The 27490-nt window shown below is 38.5% G+C and overlaps 1 protein-coding gene across 4 annotated transcripts in view; it reads right to left on the reverse strand.

The window, feature by feature from the left end:
* Positions 1-27490, reverse strand: part of AK4 (adenylate kinase 4) — a 103793-nt gene that overhangs the window by 14011 nt on the left and 62292 nt on the right. For all 4 annotated transcript variants that reach the window (XM_037827009.1, XM_037827010.1, XM_037827012.1 and 1 more), the window contains 2 exons: positions 4712-4884; positions 1892-2010 (listed from right to left, as the gene is read on the reverse strand). In XM_037827009.1, the coding sequence (XP_037682937.1) occupies positions 1892-2010; positions 4712-4884 (292 nt within the window). The remainder of the gene's footprint in view (positions 1-1891; positions 2011-4711; positions 4885-27490) is intronic.

Below are 27490 nucleotides of genomic sequence, written 5' to 3' on the forward strand. Positions count from 1 at the left end.
CTTTGTTAATTACACTTACAGTATTGTAATATTACACAGTATTGTTCTATATGTTTCTGAACATATACAATCAACCTTATTAAACATTCTGTACTCCTTACCATCAATTGCCCAATCTCTACCCTCTTTCTATCTCCTGATAACCTATGCCTTCGAACTTAATTCCTAGAGTTTGTTCACTGTAATTAGTTTATATTAGTAAGAACATAAAAGATTTTTTCTTTTGTTTCTGGCTTATTTTGCTCAATATACTGTCCTCCAGGTTCATCCTCGTTGTTGCATTCATAATGACTTCATCCTTTCTTACAGCCACATAATATTCCATTGTATGTATATACCAGTTTCTTTATCCACTCATCAGTTGGCTAGAGGTTTCCATCTATTGGCAATCCCAGCATATACTTTTGAAAAGCAAATCAGGATGTATCAATATAATATTATCAGGAACGTCTGATCAAAAGATTTGCAATATGGGAACTGCAAGACCAGAAGTTGATTATAGTGAAAGCTGTAAACTGCTGTCCTTAATGCAGCCCACATATGTGCCAGTGAGGATGTATTATGTCCCCAAGAATAGCATGTTCCTTAATGCAATCTTGTGGGGGCAGACATATTAGTGTCGATTAGGCTGGAATCTTTGGATTCGGTTGTTTCCATGAAGATGTGACCCACCCAACTGTGGGGAGTACCTTTGATTAGATTATTTCCATGGAGGTGTGTGGCCCCACCCATTCAGCATGGGTTTTGATTAGTTAACTGGAGTCCTATAAGAGCTCAGACAGGAGCTCAGTGTTGGCAGCTGAGAGAGACATTTGAGAGATGGCTGTTGAAAGCAAACTTCTGCTAGCCCAGAGTTTGCTGTGGAGAAGCTAAGAGAGAGGAAGCCCAGAGTTTGCCCTGGGATATGCTAAGACAGGACCCCCAGGTGCTTAGAAACGTCCTGGGAGAAAGAGCCAAGAACACACAGGAGCTAAGAGAGGAGCTGGAACACAATCCAGGATCAGCAGACGCTAGCCATGTGCCCTCCCAGCTAACAGAGGTTTTCCAGACGCCATCAGCCATTCTTCAGTGAAGGTACCCTATTGTTGATACCTTATCTTGGACACTTCATGGCTTTAAGACTGTAACTTTGTAACTTAATAAATCCCCTTTATAAAAGTCAATCCATTTCTGGTATTTTGTATAACGGCAGCATTAGCAAACTGGAACAGCATATGTGTTTTGTTTGGCTTGAAACAGTGTTAACAATTTGAATTAGTTGCCAATATAAAAACTAAAAAAGCCAGATTTCTGTCTCTCTTGAGAAACAGGAATTGTTAGCGCCACCAGGTCTGTGTGCCCCTGCAATGAGAATTGGCTGGCACAGCACAGGAACCGTCCAGTTCAACTGTCATTCAACCACCTAGCTCAACACATCCTCCATGAGGGGGATTTCTAATACCTGCCTGTCTTTTGTAGTTATTTGAATTTGTAATCTATAGTATATGGTTTTAGCTTTTCTCTGTTAAACTCCCTACAAACACATCCAGGCCCAAAGTCCTTTTAATCTTCTATCCAATCAGATATTTAAATATAGAAGCATAAAATATTTACCATTAACTCAGCCACTTGAATAAGGAAAATGAAAATAAGTCTAGATATAATTTTATAATCAGAACAGAACGAGAAGATCAGATTTAGGTCCTTATGTTACAACAGTTTCATGATAAAAGTATAGATGTCATCTCCCATGCAGAACTCCAGCATTTCATCTGACCCTGGGGAGAGATTGGGCCTTTAGATTTTAACTAGTTTTAATAAACACCACCCTGACTCAGCCCAATATCACTCCCACTAGGCTCCACACCTTCCTAGTTGGCTCTTCTCCATGAAAATATTGACACACACTCACTTGTATAATTCAATGACTGGCTTTGCCACATCCTTGTACTGTCTTAGTCTGGCAGCAACTGCTTCAGGTTTATCATCCTCCTGTTGAACTAATGGTTCACCAGTGACATCGTCAATCCCCTAAAAGTACCAGAAAAACAAGTTAATATGGCCAAGAGCTGGGCCATTCCAAAGGTAAAAACTTTCCTGTGCAAAACAATGTATTTCACCTTTGATTCCTACCATGTGATGAGTTAGGCCTGGGTGACAAACGTTATGGTGAGGGTAGTTGGAAAAAAAAGGTATTCTTAGAATGTTAACCTTATCTCAAGACAGCTGACATTAAATCCTTATTAATTCCTCAGATCTTTCCAAAGATGTTTCAATGCTGTTGATAAATGGTACTTTCAATTCACAGTTTAACATTCAATGCAGCCTCTCTCACGACAAACAACCTTTATATGATATTACTCTAGTCCTCTAAATATTCCTTAAAAGTTCATATTAACAAAATGCCTTGCTTTCTAAAGCCTGAGTTCTTAATATGGGGGAAAAAAATGTCTCAAAGAATCAATCCAGTTTCCTTAGGAAAAATACTAACCTAGGAGAAGACCTTTGAGTCTCATCTCTGCCAGCTTTCAAATTCCATCAGTTAGCATCTCTGAGATTAATCTTAACCAGGTTATTTCACTAGATCAAATAATGATACTGTATATAATGATATATTAAAATAGGCATGATTCAAATACCCATATAATCAGGGACAGTCAGAATTGAAAAAGTACGATTTCAAAAACTGATTTTCAATTCATTTTAGCCTCCTCAGGAACCATATTCACCTATAAATATTAAAATGGACCCATCAGAATTTTGCCTCCCATGTCTATGGCTATTACCCACGAAGGAAGACATATAGTCACAAGAAATAAATCTGTCAAAAGGCAGGCTTCTAAAGAGTCAAAAGGCTCAGGCAATTCAATTGGGTAATCAGAAACTAGCTATAAATTCGAAACACACTAAAATTCCATTACAGCTCAGGGCCCTGGGTACTTTATCTTACACTTATGATTTACTGGTGAGCCATATAATGATCACGTGTGTATTCCATGGTTGTGAGACTATGTGACACAATAGGAGAGGTGGGGATGGGATAAAGCTGTACATCACCTACATTCCCATCTTGTTTACTTTATTTGGACCCACAAAGCTCAGAAGTCACTTCCAGGGCTTCACAGCACCAGTAAATACAAACCTGCCTCCAGAAAGAGCAGAATGATGCTAGGGCAACAGCACCTTCTTTCCTAAGAGCCTGGCCACAGCTGCTGGCAGAGTTGGCCTAAACCAGCACTTTCATTGCTGTCTTTTGAAGTAGTAGTGTAAATGTAGGTGTTCTTCTGGGGAAACCCAGGCTTTGGAAACAACTCGGTGTGAAAGCATCTCAAATTTTTAAAGAATCTTTGCATCAGCAGGTCTGGATAGAGCCAAAATGTGAAGCATTTGTATTGGACTTCAGTGTTCCCAACACTAAACCCCACTTTTCAGAACCTCCTTTTTCTCTCTGCCCATTTTTTTCTTGTCCTAGCTTCTTGGGAAAGAAAGGAGAAAGGGATCCAATAAAGGAATTCCAGAACTATTTACATTTTAAAAAGAAGACTTCAGAAGGAGACAAGTTTTGACCCAAAGAAACACATCTCACAGGGACCTTACTGACACTAGGAGTTAGGAAGGCACCTTGAAGTACTATCCTGTAGTAATCACTGACTTAATCTAACCTTTTCCATAAAGATTAACCCAGTAAAACACAATCACCACCCTTTCCACATTTGCATCATAAGTAATACTATTTACCACCCAATTACTGGAGTTAAGAATTATCAGATTGAACTAATTCTTATCAGAAAGAAAAATAATGCTTTAAATGAATTTCACAATTTAAAGCTTCTTAATACATACAACTTTACATATATTTATTTTTAGGTAATTGTATAGATATTCTATTTTGAATTTCCTTTTAAGGACACTCTTTATATTGTCTCCCCAGTCTATTTACTCAACTCCCCACCCCAATGAACTCTTACCCCAGTCCTTTATCTAGTCCTAGCCTCAACCATTTTACCAGCCATATGTATATACATATTTCTCCCTATTTCTATAAAGCTAGAGAACAAATGTACACACATATAAAGAGGGACAGTGACTATTTTACAAAAATAGGATCATTCTGCTGTTTGCTTTTCTTATTTAAGAAAACCTAGAGAAATCATATCAAAAAGTATAGTTTTAATTCATTCTTTTTTACTAATTACATAATATTTCAAGAGGTAGATGTTCTTAAATTTATTAACCATTCCTTTATAAATGAACATTTTGCTTTCTTTTTCTTTTCATTTTTTTTTTTTTTTTGCACTGCAAACAAACTGAAAAAAGAATCATTCCATACACAACTTTACCAGCTAGTGCCTTACCTCTTCATAGGCTATATTCCCAAAAATGGACTGAATGAAATAGTTATTCAAAATTTTTAATGTATGTTGCCAGCTTGCTTAAAAAATGACTATTAACAACTTTTGTAATAAAGATGAAAGTACCATTTTTCTCAGATTTCCCGATCAGTGTTAATTAAATCTTTTAATTTAAAAAGTCTAGTGGATCTAAAGTGATAACCTATTTTTACTCTGATTTGCATTCTCTGACTACAAGTGAATTTGAATATTTTTAAATGTTTGTTTGCCATGTAGATTTGCTCTTTTCTGAGTAGTCTGTTCATACTCTTCACCCATTTTTTCCCCCAAATTTTTGCTTTTTTCTTGTTAATTTGTGAAAGCACTTCATATATTCTTACATGTACATGAGGTGGATTGAAGTCCAAGTTATATACCCTCCCACTAGGAGGGTGAATCCAACGTCGGCTGAGACGATCTTTGAGTGTTTCAAAAGGAATATTCAAAGTGATCACTAGATCCAGGTCACAGATTTTGTCCAGGGCTTCAGCCTGCACTAATGTCCTAGGAAAACCTAAACGCCAAAAACAAAAATGTCAAATGCAAGACATTTCCCAAATTCAATCAGTCTTCGAACTATTTTCAGTGACAGAATAATCAAATCTGCATGTGTACCATCCAAAAAGGAACTTTAACCAGGGATTTATATCTAGCTCCATACATTTAATATTGGAAGAAAATATGCTACTTCGTAACTCTGGGATTTAGAAGTGAATAAGACCCAAATGATAAAGGAGTCACATGATAAAAGTAGAAAATAATCTAAACTAAAAATCACTAGATAGTCCTGGCTCTGCTCTTAACTACCCGTGTGACCCTAGACAAGTTACATCATCTCTTCTGTTAAAGAAGCGAATAGGAAAAAAATACATCTTGTGTGCTATTAGCTCTAGCAGCTTATACGCATATTATTCCTAAGCTACCACAAAAAATCATATGCATATATTTTAGAGCTAAATCAGTTAAAGCAGGAGCCTTCATCTGAGTTTGTACCCTTATCCAAGATGCTAAAAGTCTCATCTCAAAAAGAACTGGTGCTTTTTTTTTTTTTTTTTTTTTTTTTGGTTACCATATATAAAATAAAAACCAGTGCTTTTAAAACTATTTGGAGATCAGGGGCAAGATGGCGGAGTGGTGAGGTGTGGAATTTAGTCTCTCTTCTAGGGCAGTTGGTAATTACCCAAGAACTGTATGAAACAGTGTTTTCTGGATCTTCAGCGACCAGTCACACACCGTACACAAGTTTAGAACTGGTGGAAAATCTGAGATCGCAGGAAACTTTTTAAGTTCCCCCTACCAGGCGTCTGGCACCCCTCCCCGCCCAGAACCCATAGACTGTCTGGCAGCTGGCTCCCTGAAAGGAAAAAGAAACCCAACTATCTGCTGAGGGCAAGAAGGGGGGGCTCAACCCTGCCTCAACTGCAGAACTAAATAACAAATTAATTAATTAATTTTTGGAGTTGGGGGTGCTAGAGAAGGGCGGGGCTCGAGAATGCGGGGGCACATAGAAGTGGACACCCATTCCCTGGCTCCAAAAATGCTTTTTTTTTAATCCCTACATTTTGTCCCTTCTCCTGTCTCAGACTCCTTATCTTTTTACACTTCAATAGGCCCGCTCCCCCTGGCAAAGGCAGAATTAAAGCTGTTAGAGAGTAATTATCCAGATAATAGCCTGCAATGTGATTTTAAATACTCTATTCTGACACTGACAAAACTTCCAGGCTGGGGAAAGGATGACCATAAAGAAGAATTTGTAAACTTGAAAAAATAAATGGTAGAACTTATGGGAATGAAGGGCACAATGGAGGAGATGAAAAACACAATGGAGGGACACAATAGCAGATTTGAACAGGCAGAAGAAAGGATCAGTGAACTGGAAGAAAAGACATTTGAACTCATACACACAAAAGAACAGATGGTGAAAAAAATGGAAAAATACAAGCAGGGTCTTAGGGAGCTGAGTGACAACATGAAGCACATGAATATACATGTTATGGGTATCCCAGAGGGACAAGAAAGGGGAAAAGGGACAGAAAGAATAATAGAAGAAATATTCACTGAAAATTTCTCAACTCTATGAAAGACAGAAAATTACAAATTCAAGAAGTACAGCGCAATGCACAACTATACGATGGTACTGTGAATTGTTGATTGCACACTGTAGGTGACTGTAGGGTATATGAATATATCTCAATAAAACTGCATTTTAAGAAAAAAAACTTTACCATCAAGCCCCCCCTCCAAAAAACAAACAAGTACAGCACACCCCAAACAGATTAGATCCCAATAGACCTACTCCAAGACACTTACTGATCAGATTGCCCAATATCAAAGAAAAGGAGAGAATTCTGAAAGCAGCAAGAGAAAAGCAATCCATCACATACAAGAAAAGCTCTGTAAGATTACGTACAGATTTCTCTATAGAAATCATGGAGATGAGAAGATAGTGGCATGATATATTTAAGATACTGAAAGAGAAAAACTGCCAACCAAGAATTCCATATCCAGCAAAACTATCCTTCAAAAATGCGGGATATCTTTGTTACTCAGATGTGGCCCTCTCTCTCTAGCTAAGCCAACTTGGCAGGTGAAATTACTGTCCTTCCACCCTATGTTGGATCTGACACCCAGGGGAGTAAATCTCCCTGGCAACATGGAATGTGACTCCTGGGGAGGAATCTAGACCTGGCATCGTGGGATGGAGAACACCTTCTTGACCAAAAGGGGGATGTGAAAGGAAATGAAATAAGCTTCAGTGGCAGAGAGATTCCAAAAGGAGCCCAGAGGTCATTCTGGTGGGCACTCTTAAACACAATATAAACAACCCTTTTTAGGTTCTAATGAATTGGAATAGCTAGCATAAATACCCGAAACTATCAAACTACAACCAAGAACCCTTGAATCTTGAAGATGATTGTATAAAAATGTAGCTTATGAGGGGTAACAATGTGATTGGGAAAGCCATATGGACCACACTCCCCTTTGTCCAGTGTATGGATGGACAAGTAGAAAAATGGGGGCAAAAAAAAAAAAGGCACCCAGTGTTCATTTTTACTTTAATTGTTCTTTTTCACTTTAATTTTTATTCTTATTATTTTTGAGTGTGGTAATGAAAATGTTTAAAAATTAATTTTGGTAATGAACGCACAACTATATAATGGTACTGTGAACAACTGAATGCATGTTTTGTATGACTGCTTGGTATTGAATCTATCTCAATAAAATTGAATTTAAAAAATTATTTTCAAACAAAAAGACACTGAGAGAGTTTGTGAATAAGAGACCAGCACTACAGGAAATACTAAAGGGAGTACTACAGGCTGAAAGGAAAAGACAAGTGAAAGAGGTTTGGCGAAGAGTGTAGAAATGAAGATTATCAGGAAGAGTAAAAGGAGAGAGAGGAAAAAATAACATGACATAAAAAATCCAAAAGACAAACTGGTAGAAGAAAGTACCGCCTCTAATATTAACGGATTAAACTCCCCAATAAAAAGACACAGACTAGCAGAATGGATTAAAAAACAGGACCCACCTATATGCTGTCTACAAGAAACTCACCTTAGACACAAGGACAAAAATAGACTGAAAGTGAAATGTTGGAAAAAGATATTTCATGCAAACAACAACCAGAAAAAAAGTGGGAGTAGTTATATTACTATCAGACAAATAAGACTTAAAAAGTAAAACAATTAAAAGAGACAAAGGAGGACACTATATATTAATACAAGGGTCAATTCACCAAGAAAACATATCATAAATATTTATGCACCAAGCCAGAGTGCCCGAAAATTCATGAGGCAAACACTGAAAGGAGAAGTAGATACCTCTACAATAATAGTTGGAGACTTCAATACACTGCTCTTATCAATGGATAGAATATCTAGACAGAGGATCAATAAAGAAACAAAGATGTTGAATTCTACAATAAATGAACTAAACTTGACATTTATGGAACACCATACCCAACAACAGCAGGATGCATTTTTTCTCAAGTGCTCATGGAACATTCTCTAAGTTAGACCACATGTTGGGTCAAAAAGCAGGTCTCAACAAATTTAAAAATACTGATATCATACAAAACACTTTCTTGGACCATAATGGAATGAAGTTCAAGGTAAATAACAGGCAGAAGATCATGAAATTCACAATTACATGGAGGCTAAATAACACCCTCTTAGAAAACCAGTGGGTAAAGGAAGAAATTACAAGAGAAATTAGTATATACCTCAAGGCAAATGACAAATGAAAACACAGCATATCAAACTTATGGGATGCAGCAAAGGTGGTGCTGAGAGGGAAATTTATTGCCCTAAACACCTATAGAAAAAGAGAAGAGAGAGCAAAAATTGAGGAATTAACTGTTCACCTGGAGGAACTAGAGAAAGAACAGCAAACTAATGCCAAAGCAAACAGAAGGGAAGAAATAAGATTAGATTAGAGCAGAAATAAAGAAAACTGAGAACAGGAAAACAATAGAGAGAATCAACAAAACCAGAAGTTGGCTCTTCGAGAAAATCAATAAAACTGATGGACTGCTAGCTAGGCTAACAAAAAAAAGAGAGAGAAAGAGAGAGCAGATGCAAATAAATACAATCAGAAATGAGAAAGGAGACATAACTACTGACCTGCAGAAATAAAGCAGATAATGAGAAGATACTATGAGCAACTATACGTTAATATAACTACACAACTTAGATGAAATGGAAAAATTCCTAGAAACACAACAACAGCCAACAATGACTCAAGAATAAACAGATGACCTCAACAAACCAATCACAAGTAAAGAGATTGAGTCAGTTATCAAAAACCTCCCAAAAAAGAAAAGCCCAGGACCAGATGGCTTCATATGTGAATTCTACCATGCATTCAAGAAAGAATTAGAACCAATTCTGCTCAAATTCTTCAAAAAAAACCTGAACAAGAGGGAAAGCTAACTAACTCATTCTATGAAGCCAACATCACCCTAATACCAGAATGAGACAAAGATACTACAAAAAAAATATATATTAGAGACCAATCTCTTTAATGAATATAGATGCAAAAATCCTTAACAAAATATTCTCAAATCAAATCCAGCAGCACATTAAAAGAATTATACACCACGATCAGGTGGGATTTCTTCCATGTTTGCAAGGCTGGTTCAACACAAGAAAATCAATTAATGTAATACACCACACATCAATAAACGAAAGCGGAAGAACCACATGATCATCTCGATCAATGCAGAAAGGCATTTGACAAAATTCAACATCCTTTCTTGATGAAAACACTTCAAATGTCAGGAATAGAAGGGAACTTTCTCAATATGATAAATGCAATATATGAAAAACCCACAGCTAACATCATACTCAATGGGGAAAGACTGAAAGCTTTCCCTCTACGACCAGGAACAAGACAGGGGTGCCCACTGTCACCGTTGTCATTCAACACTGTGCTGGAAGTTCTAGTTAGAGCAATTATGCAAGAAAAAGAAATAAAAGGCATCCAAATTGGAGAGGAAGAAGTAAAACTTTAACTGTTTGCAGATGACATGATTCTATATGTAGAAAATCCAGAAAAATCTACAGCAAAACTACTAGAACTAGTCAATGAATACAACAAAGTGGCAGGCTACAAGATCAACATGAAAAAATCTATAGTGTTTCTATACACAATGTGCAACAAGAGGAAGAAATCAAGAAAAAAATTCCATTTACAATAGCAACCAAAAGAATCAAGTATTTAAGAATAAACTTAACCAAGCCCACAAAAGACCTTTACACAGAAAACTATAAGAAACTGCTAAAAGAAATCGAACAGGACCTTAAAAAATGGAAGAACATACCATGTTCATGGATTGGAAGACTAGATACAGTTAAGATGGCAATTTTACCTAAACAGATTTATAGATGCAATGCAATACCAATTAAAATCCCAACAACTTACTTTGCAGAAACAGAAAAACCAATAATCAAATTTATTTGGAAGGGCAAGGTGCCCCGAATAGCCAAAAATATCTTAAGAAAGAGGAACGAAGTGGGAGGTCTCACACTACCTGACTTTGAAACATATTTACAAAGCTACAGTGGTCAAAACAGCATGATACTGGCATAAGGACAGATATACCGACCAATGGAATCGAATTGAGTGTTCAGAAATAGGCCGTCATGTCTATGGACAATTGATCTTTGATAAGGCAGTCAAGCCAAAGCAACTGGAACAGAGCAGCCTCTTCAATAAATGGTGTTTGGAGAACTGGACATCCATTTCCAAAAGAATGAAAGAGGACTCTTATCTCACACCTTACATAAAAATTAACCTGAAATGGATCAAAGACCTAAATGTTAGCACTAAGACCGTAAGAGTCTTTGAAGAAAATGTAAGGCAGTACCTTAAAGATCTTGTGATAGGAGGTGGTTTCCTAGACCTCACACCCAAGGCATAAGTGACCAAAAAACCAAATAGACAAATGGGATCTCCTCAAAATTAAAGACTTGTGTACATCAAAGGACTTTGTCAGAAAAGTAAAAAGGCAGCCTATGCAACAGGAGATGATATTTGGAAACCACATATCAGATAAAGGTTTAATATCCTGAATATATAAAGGGATCCTACAACTCAACAACAGAAAGACAAAACACTCCAATTAAAAAATGGGCAAAAGACATGGACAGACACTTCTCTGACAATGAAATACAAATGGCTCAAAAACACATGAAAAAATGCTCAACTTCACTGGCTATCAGGCAAATGCAAATCAAAACCACAATGAAATATCATCTCACACCTACCAGAATGCTCGTTATTCAAAAAAAAAAAAAAAATTTACAAGTGCTGGAGAGGATGTAGAAAAAGAGGCATACTTATTCATTGTTGGTGGGAATGTAGAATGATGCAACCACTCTGGAAGACAGTGTGGAGATTCCTCAGGAAGCTAAGTATAGATTTGCCATATGACCCAGCTATTCCATTGCTAGGTATATACTCAGAGGAACTGAAAGTTAAGACACAAACAGACATTTGTAAACCGATATTTACTGTGGCATTATTCACGATTGCCAAGAGATAGAAACAGCCCAAATGTCCATCAGCAGACTGGTGGACAAACTGTGGTATATACACATGATGGAATATTATGCAACTGTAAGACAGAACAAAGACATGGAACATATAAAACGTAGATGAACCCTGATGATACTATGTTGAGTGAAGTTAGCCAGAAACAAAAGGACAAATGATGTATGGTCTCACTAACATAAGTGAACATTAATGAGTTAAAAGCTGATAACACAGGCTACCAGGAGATAGAAAGAGGGTAGAGATTGGGCATTTGATGCTGAAGGACTACAGAATGTTCAGCAGGATTGACTGTTATAGATCCAGAAATAGATAGCATAATATTGTATGATGGTAGCACAATATTGTAAGTACAATGAACAAAGATATCTGTGAGTAAAGCTGAAAGAGGTGGGATAAGGGAATGTATGACACCAGAGGTAAAGATAGATGATGAAGACTGGGACTGTATAACTTGGCAAAAACTGGAGGGGCCAATGACTGTTACTAAATGTACAAATACAAAAATGTTTTTACATGTGGGAGAACAAATGAATGTCAACCATGCAGAGTGTTGAAAAAGGGACGGTATTTGGGAAAAAACATAATCAAAGCAAACTGGAGTCTATGGTCAACAGTAACACTGTAATATGCTTCCATTAAATGTAACAAAGGCAATATACCAAAGCTAATTGTGTATGAGAGAGGGATACAAGGGAGGGATATGGAATTCTTGGTAGTGGTGGTGTTCTCTGTCCTTACTATTATATTGTATTATATGACATTTTATTTTTCTTTTTACCAACTTTTTCATTATTCACTAAAAATAACTTTTTCATAGTAATCAATATGTTCAAGTGCTGACTGTGGTGACATATGTACAACTATATGATGATACCGTGAACAACTGACTGTACACTGTGGATAACTGTATGGTATGTGAATGAAGCTCTATAAAATTGTAGGAAAAAATTTAAATAGGGGTAAAAGTGCTGGAGAAAACATGGAGAGAAGGATGTACCTATTTACTATTGAGGAGGAGGCAGAATGGTGTAGCCTCTCTGGAGGTCAGTGTGGTGGTTCCACAAGAAGCTAAATATGTGGGGACCATAAGGTCCTGCAACCTTATTATGGGGTACGTACTTAGAAGATCTGAGAGTAGAGACATGAATAGACACTTGCACACTGGTGTTTATGGAGGCAATATTCATGATTTGCAATGGGTGGAGGTGACGTAAGGGTACATCCACTGAGAAACAGAATGGGGAACCATGATACATGCATAGATTGGAATACTGAGCAACTACAAGGAGGGAAGCTGTGAGACACACGACGAGGTGAATGGATCCTGTAGACAGCATTCTGAGTGAAGAATGCCAGAAACAAAAGCAAACACTACAATGCCTCACCAATATGGACTACCTACAATTTGTAAACTCAGAATTGAATCTTAGAGCACAACCTAGCAGGGGAATGATTGTTGTAACGGTCCCGAGATTATAAGCTCTTACAGCAGTCAAATCTATTCCTGAATTTTAATGGCTGTCTCCAAACTCTGAGATGTTGATCCCTTTGTGTATAACTTGATTGGTCTCTGGAACACTGGGCATCTGTGTGACACCCGAAACTCAGAGCTAGAAGTCGGCAGATACGAACGTCAGTGTTAGTGCATACAGCAACTGAGTCTGGGTTCTCACTGCCCTCCCCACTACGTGGGATCTGACTCCCAGGGATAAAAAAAAACAAACAAAAAAAACTGAAAAAGAGCCCAGACTCAATCAGAGATATGAATGAAGCAGATCTGGTTAAGACTAGGGCAAATCGGGCCAAAGGGTAAAAGTTGAAACTGTGTGTTAAAACTTCAACTTCATGTGAGACCAAGGGAAGAGATGTTTATTTGGTGCAGGATCTATACTTTCTAAACAATATAACTTCTACTGTCAGTTTGTTCAAATACCACAATTACATGGAACTTTGAATAAGAAGCGAGACATGGTAGATTTGCATAGGTTAGAGTGAAATAGTGACACATCCCAAAGTAATCTGGGTGGAGAATAAAGATAAAAATATATTTCCCCTGAGGAGCTGGGGAAAATTCGGAAGTGTTGCTGATGTTCTCACCAACACTGAGGACTGACAGCTTGGTATGCTGAGCCCTCTATCTTGGGGCTTGCACTTAAGAAGCTTGTTGCTGCAAAGGAGAGGCTAAACCTACTTATTGTGCCTAGGAGTCTCCCCCTGAGTGCCTCTCTGTTGCTCAGATGTGGCTCTCTCTAGTTAAGCCCACTTCGCAGGTGAACTCACTGCCCTCCCCACTATGTGGGACCTGACTCCCAGGGATAAAAATCTCCCTGGTAACGCAGGATATGACTCCCAGGGATGAATCTGAACCCGGCATCTTCTTGACCAAAAGGGGGATGTGAAACAAAAAAGCAATAAAGTCTCAGTGGCTGAGAGATTTCAAACGGAGTCGAGAGGTCACTCTGGTGGACACTCTTACACACTATATAGTTAACCCTTTTTAGGTTTTAATGTATTGGAATAGCTAGAAGTAAATACCTGAAACTATCAAAGTCCAACCCAGTAGCCTTGACTCTTGAAGACGATTGTACAACAATGTAGCTTACAAGGGGTGACAGTGTGACTGTGAAAATCTTGTGGGATCACACTCACTTTATCCAGTGTATGGATGGATGAGTAGAAAAATGGTGACAAAAACTAAATGAAAAATAGGGTGGGATGGGGGGGATGATTTGGGTGTTCCTTTTACTTTTATTATTCTTATTCTGATTCTGGTGTAAGGAAAATGTTCAAAAATAGATTGGGGTGATGAATGCATAACTATATGATGGTACTGTGAACAGCTGATTGTACACCATGGATGACTCTATGGTATGTGAATGTATCTCAATAAAATTGAATTTAATTTAAAAAAACTATTTGGATACTTCAAAACATATAAATCCCCCACCACTCCCCCACCCCCAGTTTTCTAAATGTGGAAAAAGGAACAAGAAAAACATTGGGGCTCATGGTTATATTCCTTATAACTTCAGCAGTTAGGTGACAGGGATTGACCTGCTTTAAATTTCACTCCAGGCTGAGGTGGACTACACAATAGTACCTCTTTCCTAAATAAATCACTCCAGTTTGCTCTGCTGAAAACCTTACTGTATCTAATGTCCCTTTTTAAAAAATGTTCTTTAAATCCTAATTAGTTAAAAGAGGCAGGTGGATGGGGAGGTAGAAGGATAAGTATAATGGGAGGTGCAACATTCAGAAGATAAACTTTGAAGTCACTTCAGATAAGGACACCTGTCCATCTCCCCTCTTTTATCACTGAAGAGTATCATGATGACAACTTAAAAGCGTGTCTTTGTGGTCCTAAAACAATTAACATCCAAAGAACTCCTTTCCCCAATGCAGGAAGCTGATTGTTTAAACATAGTGTGCTGCACTCTGCAATGAAATACCAAAGTCATACGAATGCCAAGCTGATACGAGTGCTTGCTGAGTTAAATGTGACAAAATCCACCCAAAGGCTGTCTCCATGTCTCTGCTTCATGCACCTGTTGCTTGCCAGCCACTACTGAAAACTCTCTCCAATGCATCCTTAAATACCTTCCTTATTCTTTTTGTTCCTGAGCACTGGCCCTAAGCTCCTCAACCATCATCTTTCCCACAGAAAAGCAGGTCCCTGGTTCCTCACCTCTATACAGCAGGGCTGTGGACAAGTCATTGTTGAGACCCCTGGCCCTGGGTCCTTTACATTTCCCAGTTGCAATCCAACTGACCAGTTCCCAAGACTTCACCTTTGGGCTGCACAGAATGCTTTCCTTATCCAACCTCCCCAAATGATCCTTCTTTTTTCCAGTTCTCAAATGGCATGCTGCCCAAAAGGCAACCTTGGCATCATCAACTTGCTTTCAAAATTGATTTTTGCAGGCCTCACCGGTGCCTTGAATGTACCAAGAATACCCTGCTTCTCGGCCTTTGCATTTTCTGTCCTCTGCCTGGAGTGTTCTTCCTGCAGATCCCTGAGTATCTGACTTCCCATCACGTGGGATACAAATGTAACTTCTAGCATATTTAAAGTAGCCCCATTCTTCTCCTATTATCTATCTTATACCCTTTCTATTTTATATTGTTTATTACTATTAATAATTTCTTGGTATTTATATTTATTTTCTATCCCCAACTCACTCCCTGAGAAAACGGACTTCATTTCAATCATGCTTTATCCTTTACCTCCTAAAACACTTGACAGAGATGAGCAATTTAGTTCATGGCCTTGTGGCTATTTCCAAAGTTTATGCCCTGACAAACTTGCTTATGCTTTGCATCTAAGGTTACAAGTTTCATCAGAAATCATCCATTCCCTAGATCTTATAAAACTCAAAGAGTGGTCGGCGCGCCAATGCTGGTTTGGGTTAAAATAAGTACAGAATTCAAAAAAAAGCATTTAGAAAATCTATAGTAATTTGCCTGAATAATTTTAAGCCTGTTAAATTTAAAATTTGGGTTTGAATTTACATCTTTTTTTCTTTTATTTTTTCTAGTAATTTACTTTTATTGTATTTTACAAAAGGATTGGTCAGTAACAGCTTGGGAAAAAAAGAAAAATGGGTTTTACAGATAGTTTGAGAAGCACTGCTCAAGGCCTTCCCTAATAAACTTGGAGCTTATTTTCTAATTTTTCCAAAAAGAGAAATTATCCAATGGCCCAAATATCTAACTCCTGATTTTATTACAGAAAGGGTACTGATTAAATTGCATTTCTTCTTCGGTTCTTCAAACCTGGAGGATGTTTCAATCCTACTCTTATGGCAGGGAAAGATAATGCAAGTTCAAACAGAAGTGGAAAAGGCTCCCTGAAGGACACATCTCACTATGGTGTGCCGAACCAAAGATAAACACATATTCCCACTAGGCAAAAGTGTTCCAACACTAGAGATAATGTCAAAGGAAACTTTCACACTCCCATGTGTTCTCTTCTTGTGATCTACCTCCACTCTGGTGTCAACAGAGAAACCCAGGTATTTCTAATCTTGCAGCCCAGGTACTGCCTCTTAACACCAACAGTCACGCAGCTGTATTCTCTCCTTCCTCCCAAACAGATTCTCCGGCCAAGCATTCTCTTCACATAAAGGCACATGTTAGGAAATATTGCTGCAAAGATTATTCATAGTGGCTTTCTTTGGCAATGAGAAGACAGGTGACTCCTCTTTACTTTTACATAGTTTCAAATATTTTTTAGTAAGAATATATTATTTTCATAATAAAAAAAGAAATTTTGCTTGTAAATAAAAAATTGCTGACTAGATTTTTTTCAAAACTCAACTTAATTTCCATTAGATCAGGTTGTAACTCAGATTCCTATTTGACATTTGGGTAAATTAACGGTCAAATCAGACCTGCCTAAAATCAAGTACATATACTATGAACTCCCTAGGGTCAGCCTTAGAAAGTAGGTGAACACAAGAACAGTTTCTTTTAACTTTTGCATTCAGTGACTATTCTTATTTAACCAGTCTGCCTTATTTTAAAACCCCACGTTGAGTCCGTGAAATTATGTCTCTTTCGAGCTCCGTAAACTCAATGGGTAATCCTCTTTCTAATATGGAATGGCTGAATTGCTTTAATAACAGTTTATTAAGCAACTTCTCTTTTGATTAGGTTCAAAAGCAAACAGTTTTAGAATTGCAGCCTCACTGCATCTGGGTGCATCCTGGAGCCTCAAATACGTGATAGCTCACCAGCTCACGTGGGATGTCATCTAGGTAGCTATGGAGCAAGAGCCAAACCAGTGTGGGCTCAATTCAAACTACAGCTACACTCTGAGGAGCAGGGGTGGGGTCTCAGGAGAGTTCATATAAAGCCATGCCTCCTCCATCTTTTCTGCCAAAGCCCCTTTTGAATACTATATATACCCTAATGGACCCTTCTCCCAGACATGTCCCCAACCAGGTCCTTTCCTCTACCCCCTCACCCAACAGCTCACTACCGACAAGACTCAGAATGTTAGAGACAGAGACAGCACTCTGCTGGTAGAATCCAAATCCATTACTCAACATTCTAGCCTAATTTTCTCTATACTCTGCACCAGAATCTAGCCTAGAAGATGAGTGTGGCAAGCCCTGCAGATCTTTGGCACACAGCAGTCTGTGTGACCAAGGCAGCTAAATGTTTAACCTATTGTCTTTGTAAACCAGTAAGAAGAAAAAGGGTAAAATGACCTTCAAATGAAACTTTATGGGAAGCAGGCAGGAAGTGAGAGACTCTCAGCCTCACAAAAAGAGCAAAATGTACTTGTTCAAGTGTTATTCTAGTCCTTCCTGCACCACCCCTCAGGTCAGAGTGACCTGTTCCTGCATCTATGCTCCCCCCACGTTTAGGAATGTCTTTGTCTAAAACCCTTATAAAAGGGCTTGCTGTTCTCCAAATTGCGCAGCCGATTTTTGATTTTCCCTGCAAATGTGGTACCTGCCCGACGAGAGAAAAGCCATTTAAATTCTGCCTCCCTGTCAGTAAGCCCCAAATAAAGTTCATGTTTCAGCAGATGCTGGGCGTTTTCTTTGGTCTTTTGACTGGTAAAGCCCCCTCAGGCTGTGACAATGAGCTTCCTAAGACAGGGATTTTAAGACATGACTTACTCCCCTTGTTATCTCCTGGCACTGTGTCTGGCACACCCTATGTTGAAATTCCAGCAAAGTGGGGGCAGTGAGTCATCTGTAGGAAGGTACCCTCTCACTGATCTGTTGGGTCCTGCCTTTCCCTCACTCTTTGCTAAAGCCTCAAGGTGACAGATAGAGTTAGAAGGGTGTCTGCAGCCAAACAACCCCGGGATCATGTTCATACTCTTTCCCTGAACCTGTCCCACATCAGGGAAAGGACATTTTCTAAAGCATAGTTTCTAAAATAACACTACCTGGAGTAGAGAAACTACTAGAACTTTTATTATATTTTATATTTGTAACATATCCTTTTTAAACTTCAACTTTGGAGGGTACACTTTATAAGGTAAACATTAGTGAAATTGCATATATATACAATTTATACAAAGATAGACATCCACATATTGAAAACATACTGACAAGTGTGGACAAAGAATTTAAGAGATCATGCCTTAAAAGACCTGCGTGCTCAGACACAGTCCCTTTCCTGTGTTCTAACCTCACTTGTAGCTACCCTGACAAGAAAACATTATTCTTTAGTCTTTGGTTGGAGGTTGAGAGCTGAAAAAGAAAGCTGAGAAAGACTAGGGTACTCTAAAAAGAACACAAGTTCTTTCAAGAAATAAAAGCTCAAATCTTATTGATTAAAGTTTCCTTGTTTAATGAAGGTGCAATCAGCCTGTTCAGTTCCCCACAGCTGTTTCTGAATTCTGAAGGAATGGGTGGAAGATGCAACTGTGTACAAAATAAGCTCAACTCAAAAGGACTAACTAGACTTCAATAATATGTTGGGTAGTGCGTACCTATTGGGTTCTCACATTTGGACCTGCTAATAGCAGCAGAGAATAATCAAGCCTGGTGGCATAGGACCTGGGTTCTATGCTTGGACAGTGGCTTCTTATCATGTCCTTCCATCCTCAAATTAGGCTAAAATTTAAAGAACCATGCAAAATACAGAGGTCTGTAAGTAGCGGGTGGAAGGTAAAGCAAAAGAGGTATGTTTTAAGATGTTATTATTGTGATGATACAACCCTTCCAATGGTTCTGAAATAAGCACAGAAATAAGTCATCCCATAACTTCAAAGGTCCTTCATTTGATGGGGGACATAAAAATCACTGGCAAAGATTTAAAAGAGAGAGAGAGAGAAAAAAAAGAAAAAAAAAAAAGACTATGGAAGCCCAGGTCCCATCCCAGACTTCTTGGAGCAGAACATCTAGGAAAGGGATCAGGACTTCGGTTCTTGAGATGATTCTAATATTTACCCTTGATTGATTAAGAACCATAAAACCAGTGTTTGTAAAAATAAAAATAAAAAGAGAATCACCAAACTTCTCAGAGACAGCAACAGTGGAATTACGGATACTCAGTACGTACCCGTTACGTGTCCCCTTTTTACTGGGGACTCTACTGCTAAACCCTTCCAAGAAAGCCATTGTGAAGAACAAGTCTCCTTCAGCTCAGGTCATGGGAAAGAGAGGAACTGAGAAGAAAGGTGCTAAAAACAGGAAAATCTTTCCAGGTTCCTTAAGATCCTAACTTAAGACCCGTTTAGGCCATTCCTGTCCAGAGAAGCTCAAGTATTTGTCAGTATGTTTTTGCTAGAGAAGGTGGTATGGCAGGAGAGAAAACATGGTATGTTGAAGAGAACACTGGACCCGAAGTCAAAGATCTGGGTTCCAGGTGTGCTGTTTCAAAAGTAAGGAAAGCAGACTTAAGCCACAGGCACTCAGAATCAGTGTAACTGGTTAGTTATGGGCACAGTCTTCAGAGACAGACACATTTGGAATCCAACACCAGCTCTAGTTCATAGCTGGGGAAACTTCGATATATTTCACAACTTCTCTGATCCCAGTTTCCTCATATGTAAAACAAGGGTAATGCCTACTGCATGGGATTAAAAGGGACCATCCCTGCTAAACATTTAGGACACAAAGTTTATGCTCACATAGTGAGCATTCAGGAAAGAGTTGCTGTCACTCTTGGTAGAGCTTTCCTAGGAGCTCAGCTGGTTTCCCGATTCAGTCAAAGGCAGCAGGGAGGAAAGTTCCCCATCCACTAACTCATCCATATTAATTCCTTTCCTGAGATTTTCTAAGGGGTTTGGTTGTTGCTGGTGTTCTGTGCTCTCTGCCACAATTAGAGCTCAGCACCTCTATCAATCACTCAGACCCTGCATTCCGGTGCCCACCCACTCACCCAGGCACAGCACATTCGCCACTTCCATGGAGATATACAACAGCAGATCTCAAGAGGCAGAAAAAACACTCAGAAACTGGAGAACAAGGCACCTGAAAGCCTACACACAAAAGAAGAGACAGGGAAAAGAATGGAAAAATATGAGCAACATCTCAGGGAATTAAATGACAACATGAAGTAAATAAATGGACATGTCATGGGTGTCCCAGAAGGAGAAGAGAGGGGAAAGGGGTAGAAGCAATAATAGAGGAAATAATCAATGAAAATTTCCTGTCTCTTCCGAAAGACATAAAATTACAGATCCAAGAAGTGTAGCATACCCCAAACAGAATAAATCTGAATAGACCTACACCAAGACACTTAATAATCAGATTATGAAACATCAAAGACAAAGAGAGAATCCTGAAAGCAGCAAGAGAAATGCGAGCCATCACACACAAAGGAAGCTTGATAAGACTATGTGCAGATTTCTCAGCAGAAACCATGGAGGCAAGAAGGAAGTGGTCTGATATATTTAAGATATGAAAGAGAAAAACCACCAACCAAGAATCCTATATCCAGCAAAACTGTCCTTCAAATATGAGGGAGAATTTAAAATATTCTCTGACAGACAATGAGAGAGTTTGTGAATAAGATACCTGTGTTACAGGAAATACTAAAGGAAGCACTACAGACAGACAGGAAAAGACAGGAGTGAGAGGTTTCGAACACAATTTTGGGTGATGGTAGCACAGCAATGTAAGTACACTGAACAAAGATGACTGTGAGTATGGTTGAAAGAGGAAGGTTAGGAGCATGTGGGACATTAGAAGGAAAGAAAAAGATAGAGTCTGGGATTGTATAACTCGGTGAAACCTAGAGTGCACAACAATTGTGATAAAATTTAAAAATATGTTTTTACATGAGGGAGAACAAATGAATGTAAAACTTGGAAGGTGTTAAACAGGGTGGTATTGGGGAAAAAATACAATGCAAACTAGAGAGTATAATTAACAGAAACAATTGTATTATGCATCCTGTAATGTAACAAAGGCAATATGCCAAAGCTAAATGCCTATAAGAGGGGGACATTAGGGAGGGGTATGGGACTCTTGACATTGGGGATGTTGTCTGACTCTCTTATTCTACTTTAGTTTAATTCTTATCTTTCCTTTTGTTACTTTTTAGCTGTCATGTTTTTTTCTTTCTTTATCTTTTTCTTTTGTCTCTCTACCTTCTTGGACTCTTCCTCCCTCTTTGTGGAATAAATGGAGATGTCCTTATGTAGATAGTGGTGAGGGTGGTGAATACATAAATATGTAACTACACAGGGAACCATCGATTGTTTACTTAGGATAGAAAGTATGGTGGGTGAACAAAACTGTCTTAAAAAAAATGAGTTGATGAAGAAACCCTGAGGGCACTATATTGAGTGAAATAAGTCAGACACATAAGGACAAATATTGCATGGTCTCACTGATACGAACTAATTATAATGTGTAAATACATAGACATGAAATATAAGTTAACAGGATATAGAATGAGGCTAAAGAATGGGGAGCAGGTGCTTGTTATTAGCAGAATGTTCAACTAGGTTGAACCTAAGTGTTTGGAAGTGGACAGAGGTGATGGTAGCACGTTATTGTGAGAATAACTAACAGTGCTGAATGGTGTGTGAATGTGGTGGAAAGGGGAAGCTTAGAGTCACATATTTCACCAGAAGGAAAGTTGAAGGTTAAAAGATGGGAATAAATAAAAAGTGAATCCTGTGGTGGATAATGTCTGCGATTAACTGTACAAATATCAGAAATCTCTTTCATGAACTAGAACAAATGTATGACACTATAACTAGAAGCTAATAATAGAGGGGTATACAGGGAAAAAAATAAACCTATTGCAAACTATGTACTATAGTTAACAGTATTTTAACATTCTTTCATCAACAGTAGCAAATGTACTATACCAATACTATGAGTCAATAATGGGTAGCTAGGGGTAGGGGAGGAACTGAGTTTCCTTTTTTGTCTTTATTTCTTTTCTAGAGTAATGAAAATGCTCTAAAAATTGGAAAAAAAATTACTTGTGGTGATGGATGCACAGCTGTATGATGGTACTGTGGGCAACTGATTGCATACTTTGGCTCTTTAGATAATTGTATGGTATGTGAACAATCTCAAAATTAAATTAAAAAAAAAACAAAACTGAGGCTCAGAAAAGTTAAGTATATATGCCCAAGACCATATATTTAATATATTTAATGTGAGAAACGTAGATTTGAACTAAGTGCTATCATCTGACTCCAGAATCACACACCATGTACCACACCATCCTGACAGAAAACGGCAGGCTGTGAGAAGCAAATTCTAAGACAGAAATGCCAGATCCTGATGTCTATATCCCTTAGCCTATAAGATGACTAGAGAAATCCACATCCAAATCCAAATCCCATGTGACTTTAGGGATACTGCCTGGTCCATGCCAGCTTTTCTTCCCACATACATAAAACAAATGTTCTGTACATTAATTTTTTTTCTTTAACGTATCTTGAGAGGTTTTTCCCCACATAGTACATGTTGCTCTCTCACTCTCCTTAATAACTGCAGAGTATTCCATGGTTTGGAAATACCATAACTAAACTAATCCTCTGATGGATGCCAAAGTTGTTTCCAATCATACTGCAATGAATATCATCGCGCATGATATGAAACACATAACTAGGGAATTAATGGTTTAGCCTGGGTTTGAGGTCCACCCATGTTACTTCCTTTGGTTACTTAATCTTTCTTTGCTTATGAAAAGAGGATGATAATAACACCCAACTAAAAAACCTGATGTGAGCAACAAACAAGTTACATATACGTAAATCCTAGAATGGTAGGTGGTACAAGGCAAATTGCATGTGTGAGGGTGGGGGGGTGAGGGGCAAAGTGCCAATACTGGGAGAAAATGAAGGCAACACATGACTGGAGGTAAAAAAGACAAATTGCAGGTGTGACTACAAGAATGACATGAGGGTAAGATAGATTTGAGCTTTCACAAAAGACAGGATATCACCATCATCACCGAACAGCCCAACATGATGTTTCCATGAGCGATAATGTATTTCCTCAATAACAGAAGAGGCAAGGAAGAAAGCAGCATCCTCAGGGGAGAGCAGTGTTTTCCTTAAGGAAGAACGTGGAGAGAGCTTTCTGCAAAGAATTAAAGTGGCATCTGTATGAGGGGTTGCGATGGGGAGACAGGAAACAGGATTCCAGAAGGTACTGTGGAAGAGTAAAGTTAGGGGAAGGAGAGGGGAGGATGAATAGTAGAGAAAGGGAAGAGACTGTAAAAGAAAACAGGACATTGAGGGGTGGCCTACCATTCACTATGCCCAAGGATCACAGAGATGAAAGGCACAGTTGGCAGTCGAATGCATGCTTTTGGCATGAGTAATTTGTACCATAACACCCTAAGAGTCCTGGGAAGTGACAGGTTAGGTCTCTGAGTGGACAGAACTTCTAAGGAGAAGCAAGGACAGGCTTTGTTCAGGGCAGGTGTGGTGTCCTAGACTCTGATGCAGTCACAAAGGCCCTGGGGCTGGGCTGGAGCTCCCACTGAAGTTTGGGGTACAGTGTCTCAGGTCTGGAGTGTCACAGGCTCTGGGGAGGGGCTCTTTGTCACACTCAGCAGGCAGAAGGGCAAGGACTCCACAAAGTAACAGTAGTTATCTATCTGCAAGGCTCTTTTTTTTCCTTGCAATTTTATTGAGATGTCACAGACCATACAATCATCCAATGTGTACAATCAGTTGTTCACAGTATCATCATATAGTTGTGCACTCATCACCACAAATGTTGAACATTTTCATTACTTCAACAGAAAATAATAAAAATAAATACAAGAAGAAAAGTAAAAAAGAACCCCCAAAACAACCCATCCCCCACCCCTCTGCTAGAACTCTTAAAGTAAGGATATTCTTTAGTCTGCAGATCCTAACTTCAAGTATTCAAGTCATACAATATGAAATGGTATCCTAAATGATGGATTCTGTAAGGTGGCATGATAGCTTTAGCATTCCTTAAATTGATTCATGTCAATATCTCAAGTTGGGCTGAGCAATCAATGTAATTCAATATAATTCTCACATCCATCAGTTGCCACAAACAGAATGTCAGATAAGGTGCAGTCTGACCAGCACATTTTAAATCATTTTTAGTCGACTGTTATCCAGCCATACCTATTTTTAAAATGAACATAGGAAGACTGGTTGAGTCTTATCAAGCAAGAATATCCCTGAATCAGTATATTTAGTTAACACTAGGGTATCCACTGATACAAGTTCTGTTCTAGAGATCTACTCTTGATTTCAGATTCAACTCCCTGGTACTCTGAATTATTAGGATATTGGCATTTGAAAAAACACACAAATAATTAGCAGGTACACAGCATGTTAAAACATAGAAATTTTGTAACAGAAAATCCTTGTCTATAAGTAACAGCCATTCTGAATACGGAACTCGTAAAGTATTTAAGTACATACTGACTGTGAGATTATCTTTTCTTAAGTGATTTAGACTACACATGCTACTGATTACATTGGTAGATCAAAAGAGAATATGCCACTATAGTTATGGGCATGTATTCCTTTTAAAACATACTTACTTCTGGCCCTATTAAAATGGCAAGCTCCTTAAAGGCTGGGGTCATGTTTATTCGTGAAGTGTCCATGAAACTGTCCGATTCTCTGTGGGCACTCATTATTGACCAAATGGACTAGATGCACACTCAAATTTTGTCAACAGGTGGCAGCATTAATAGTTTTTCCACTTGGAATTAATACAAAGTTGTGGTATGCTTTTATTTTTACTAAAAGTAACCCTTAAAGAAATGTTTCCCAAATGACTTGACTATCAGTATTTCTGCTTCCTTAATTAGCTAGCCTATTCCAAGTCCATTTATCCCATTAACTGTTGAAGAAGCCAGAAAACTCAATAGCTAAAATAAAATATAAATCATAATTAAGTACAGAAAGCTGGCTTTCCTCCCTTTTGCTACAGATATGGAACTGTTTCACTGCATAGTTTCTCATCCAGAACATGGAATACCCACTGCATCTTTCCAAACCAGTTTATCCTTATCCCTTGTTCCCTAATTGGGCCCACAAAAGTGTTGTGTTCTGTTCATTCGAATAGCTGATCCAGGCTGAAAGCTGAATTTTTATGTAGATTTCTCTCAGAATTCGTCAGGCTATACCACTAATTACAGTGCCTATGGCCTCTGATTTTTAGACCCAAAAAAGATTCAGTAGGTGCAGTCAGATACTGCTAAATTCCTGACTGGTGTGTTCTTGGTTGAACTGGCCATTGGGCCTTGGCACCTGCTATCCCCAGCCATGCCAACAGCCTAAGGGAGGGCATCTGAAGTAGGAGGTGTTACAGCAACAAGCTGAAGCACTGGAGAGGAACAGAGAACTAGAACGCTTCTGTTTTTCTAATTTGGAGTGCATTTACTCTACAGAAAGGGTACAGAGCCAGAGTCCACCACCACATTCCAAGGCAGAAAAGCAAGCCCTCAGCCTGATGGAAATAAAAAGGCAGTACTGAAGGGCGACTTTCAACATCCATCTCGGATTGGCAGCTTGGGAAAAGGCCATGCAACATCAGCACCATCCCCGCTTCCTACCTCCACTAAGATCTGGAGCCAACATGGTTACTTCTCACCACCCACCTTTCCTAGTCACTGGGAAAGCAATAACAAATGCAAGCCATTGTTGATCACAACTCATCATTGAATGATTAAAGTTGAAAGCAGACAGTTATTCTTCCACAGCCAGAGGAGTTCAAACCATTTACACAACCAAACAGAAGCCTTAGTAGCAAGTTAAAATTAATCACTGCCTTCAAAGCCTGCTCTACAAAGGCCTTCCTCATACCTTTTAATCACCTTATCTGTTTGCATAATGTTTATCTGTACATGTATCGAAGAAATCCATATTCCATTTCATCCAGTTTTTATTAATAGATGGTAAAAAGAATAAGAAGCAGCTGTGTTCCAGATGTACACTTACACTATACTTATAAACAGAGCTTATACTATGTCATATGATATATCACTTTGGGAGTTCCACATTTCCCATTGTGCTGAGAGCTCTGGGACCCATTTCCTGTTTGATGAAAGCTTCCTGGTACACTGGGAATTGCCCCATTTATATGCTAAAATTTAAGAGATTTATAATAAGTGGTTCTGCCTTCAAGGAGCTCATAGGTTAGTGGAAAATGACTTAAAAACCTAGAAATGCTATAATATCATTTAGTCATCCACTGATAAACAGACAATAGATACTCCAGGAAATTTGGTTTTAAACCAAAAATTTGCCCCTTCAAAGTGACTTAATGAAATAAAAGTTGAATTCCTATTAGGTAGAAATTCTTGGGGAAACTCTCAAATAGCATTGAGATCCTTTGGCATCAACAATGATGATTTTTCTTGTTCAAGGCACAGATGAAACAACTAGTTTATAACCCTTTTTCTTAAACAAGTTAGGCTAAAGTCACTGAGCCCTCTTCCCTGTAAGGGAAGATGCATACCGCATTGAGGACGGAGCTGTCATCAGCAAACCCCTAGCTTAAAGGCTCTTCTTTTTAAGAATGCTGCTTGCTTGCTCTTTGAATGTAAGTCTCCATAAACAAATTAAGGAGAAACTGGTCCCACTATATATCAATTTAAAAAAAAAGGGAATTTACAAATGAGTTCATTCTAAGCCCATATTCTGCCACAAGGAAAGAAACAGAGGCTGAGTATTTCCTACCTAGGCTCAGCTATAGGCTGCAGGCAAGACCTCACCATCATTTACTTATCAGTAAGTCTTTACTATGTGTCAAGAACTGTTCTAGCTACTGGCAATACAGCTATGAACAAGACAGACATAACTTCTACTTTCCTGGGCCCTATACCACAGAGGGGAATAAGGGTAAGGAAGATCATTAATCAAATATGCAGATAAATAAGTAATGCCATGTGATAATAAAGTAAGAAGAGTGCCATGGGTAGACAGGGCTGGAAAAGAAGGACACCCTGAGGAGGGGATGTATGAGTACAGATTTGACAGCAATCTACATGGACGTCTGTAGGCAGAGCATTGTAAGTTTAGAGGGAATAGCAAGTGCAAAGGCCCCATGGCATGAGTATGCATGGCGTACACAGGTAAAGAAATTATGAAGAAGTTATGGAATATAAACAAATACATTTGCATT

This window comes from Choloepus didactylus, chromosome 2, assembly GCF_015220235.1.
Source record: "Choloepus didactylus isolate mChoDid1 chromosome 2, mChoDid1.pri, whole genome shotgun sequence".
NCBI classification, from domain to species: domain Eukaryota; kingdom Metazoa; phylum Chordata; class Mammalia; order Pilosa; family Megalonychidae; genus Choloepus; species Choloepus didactylus.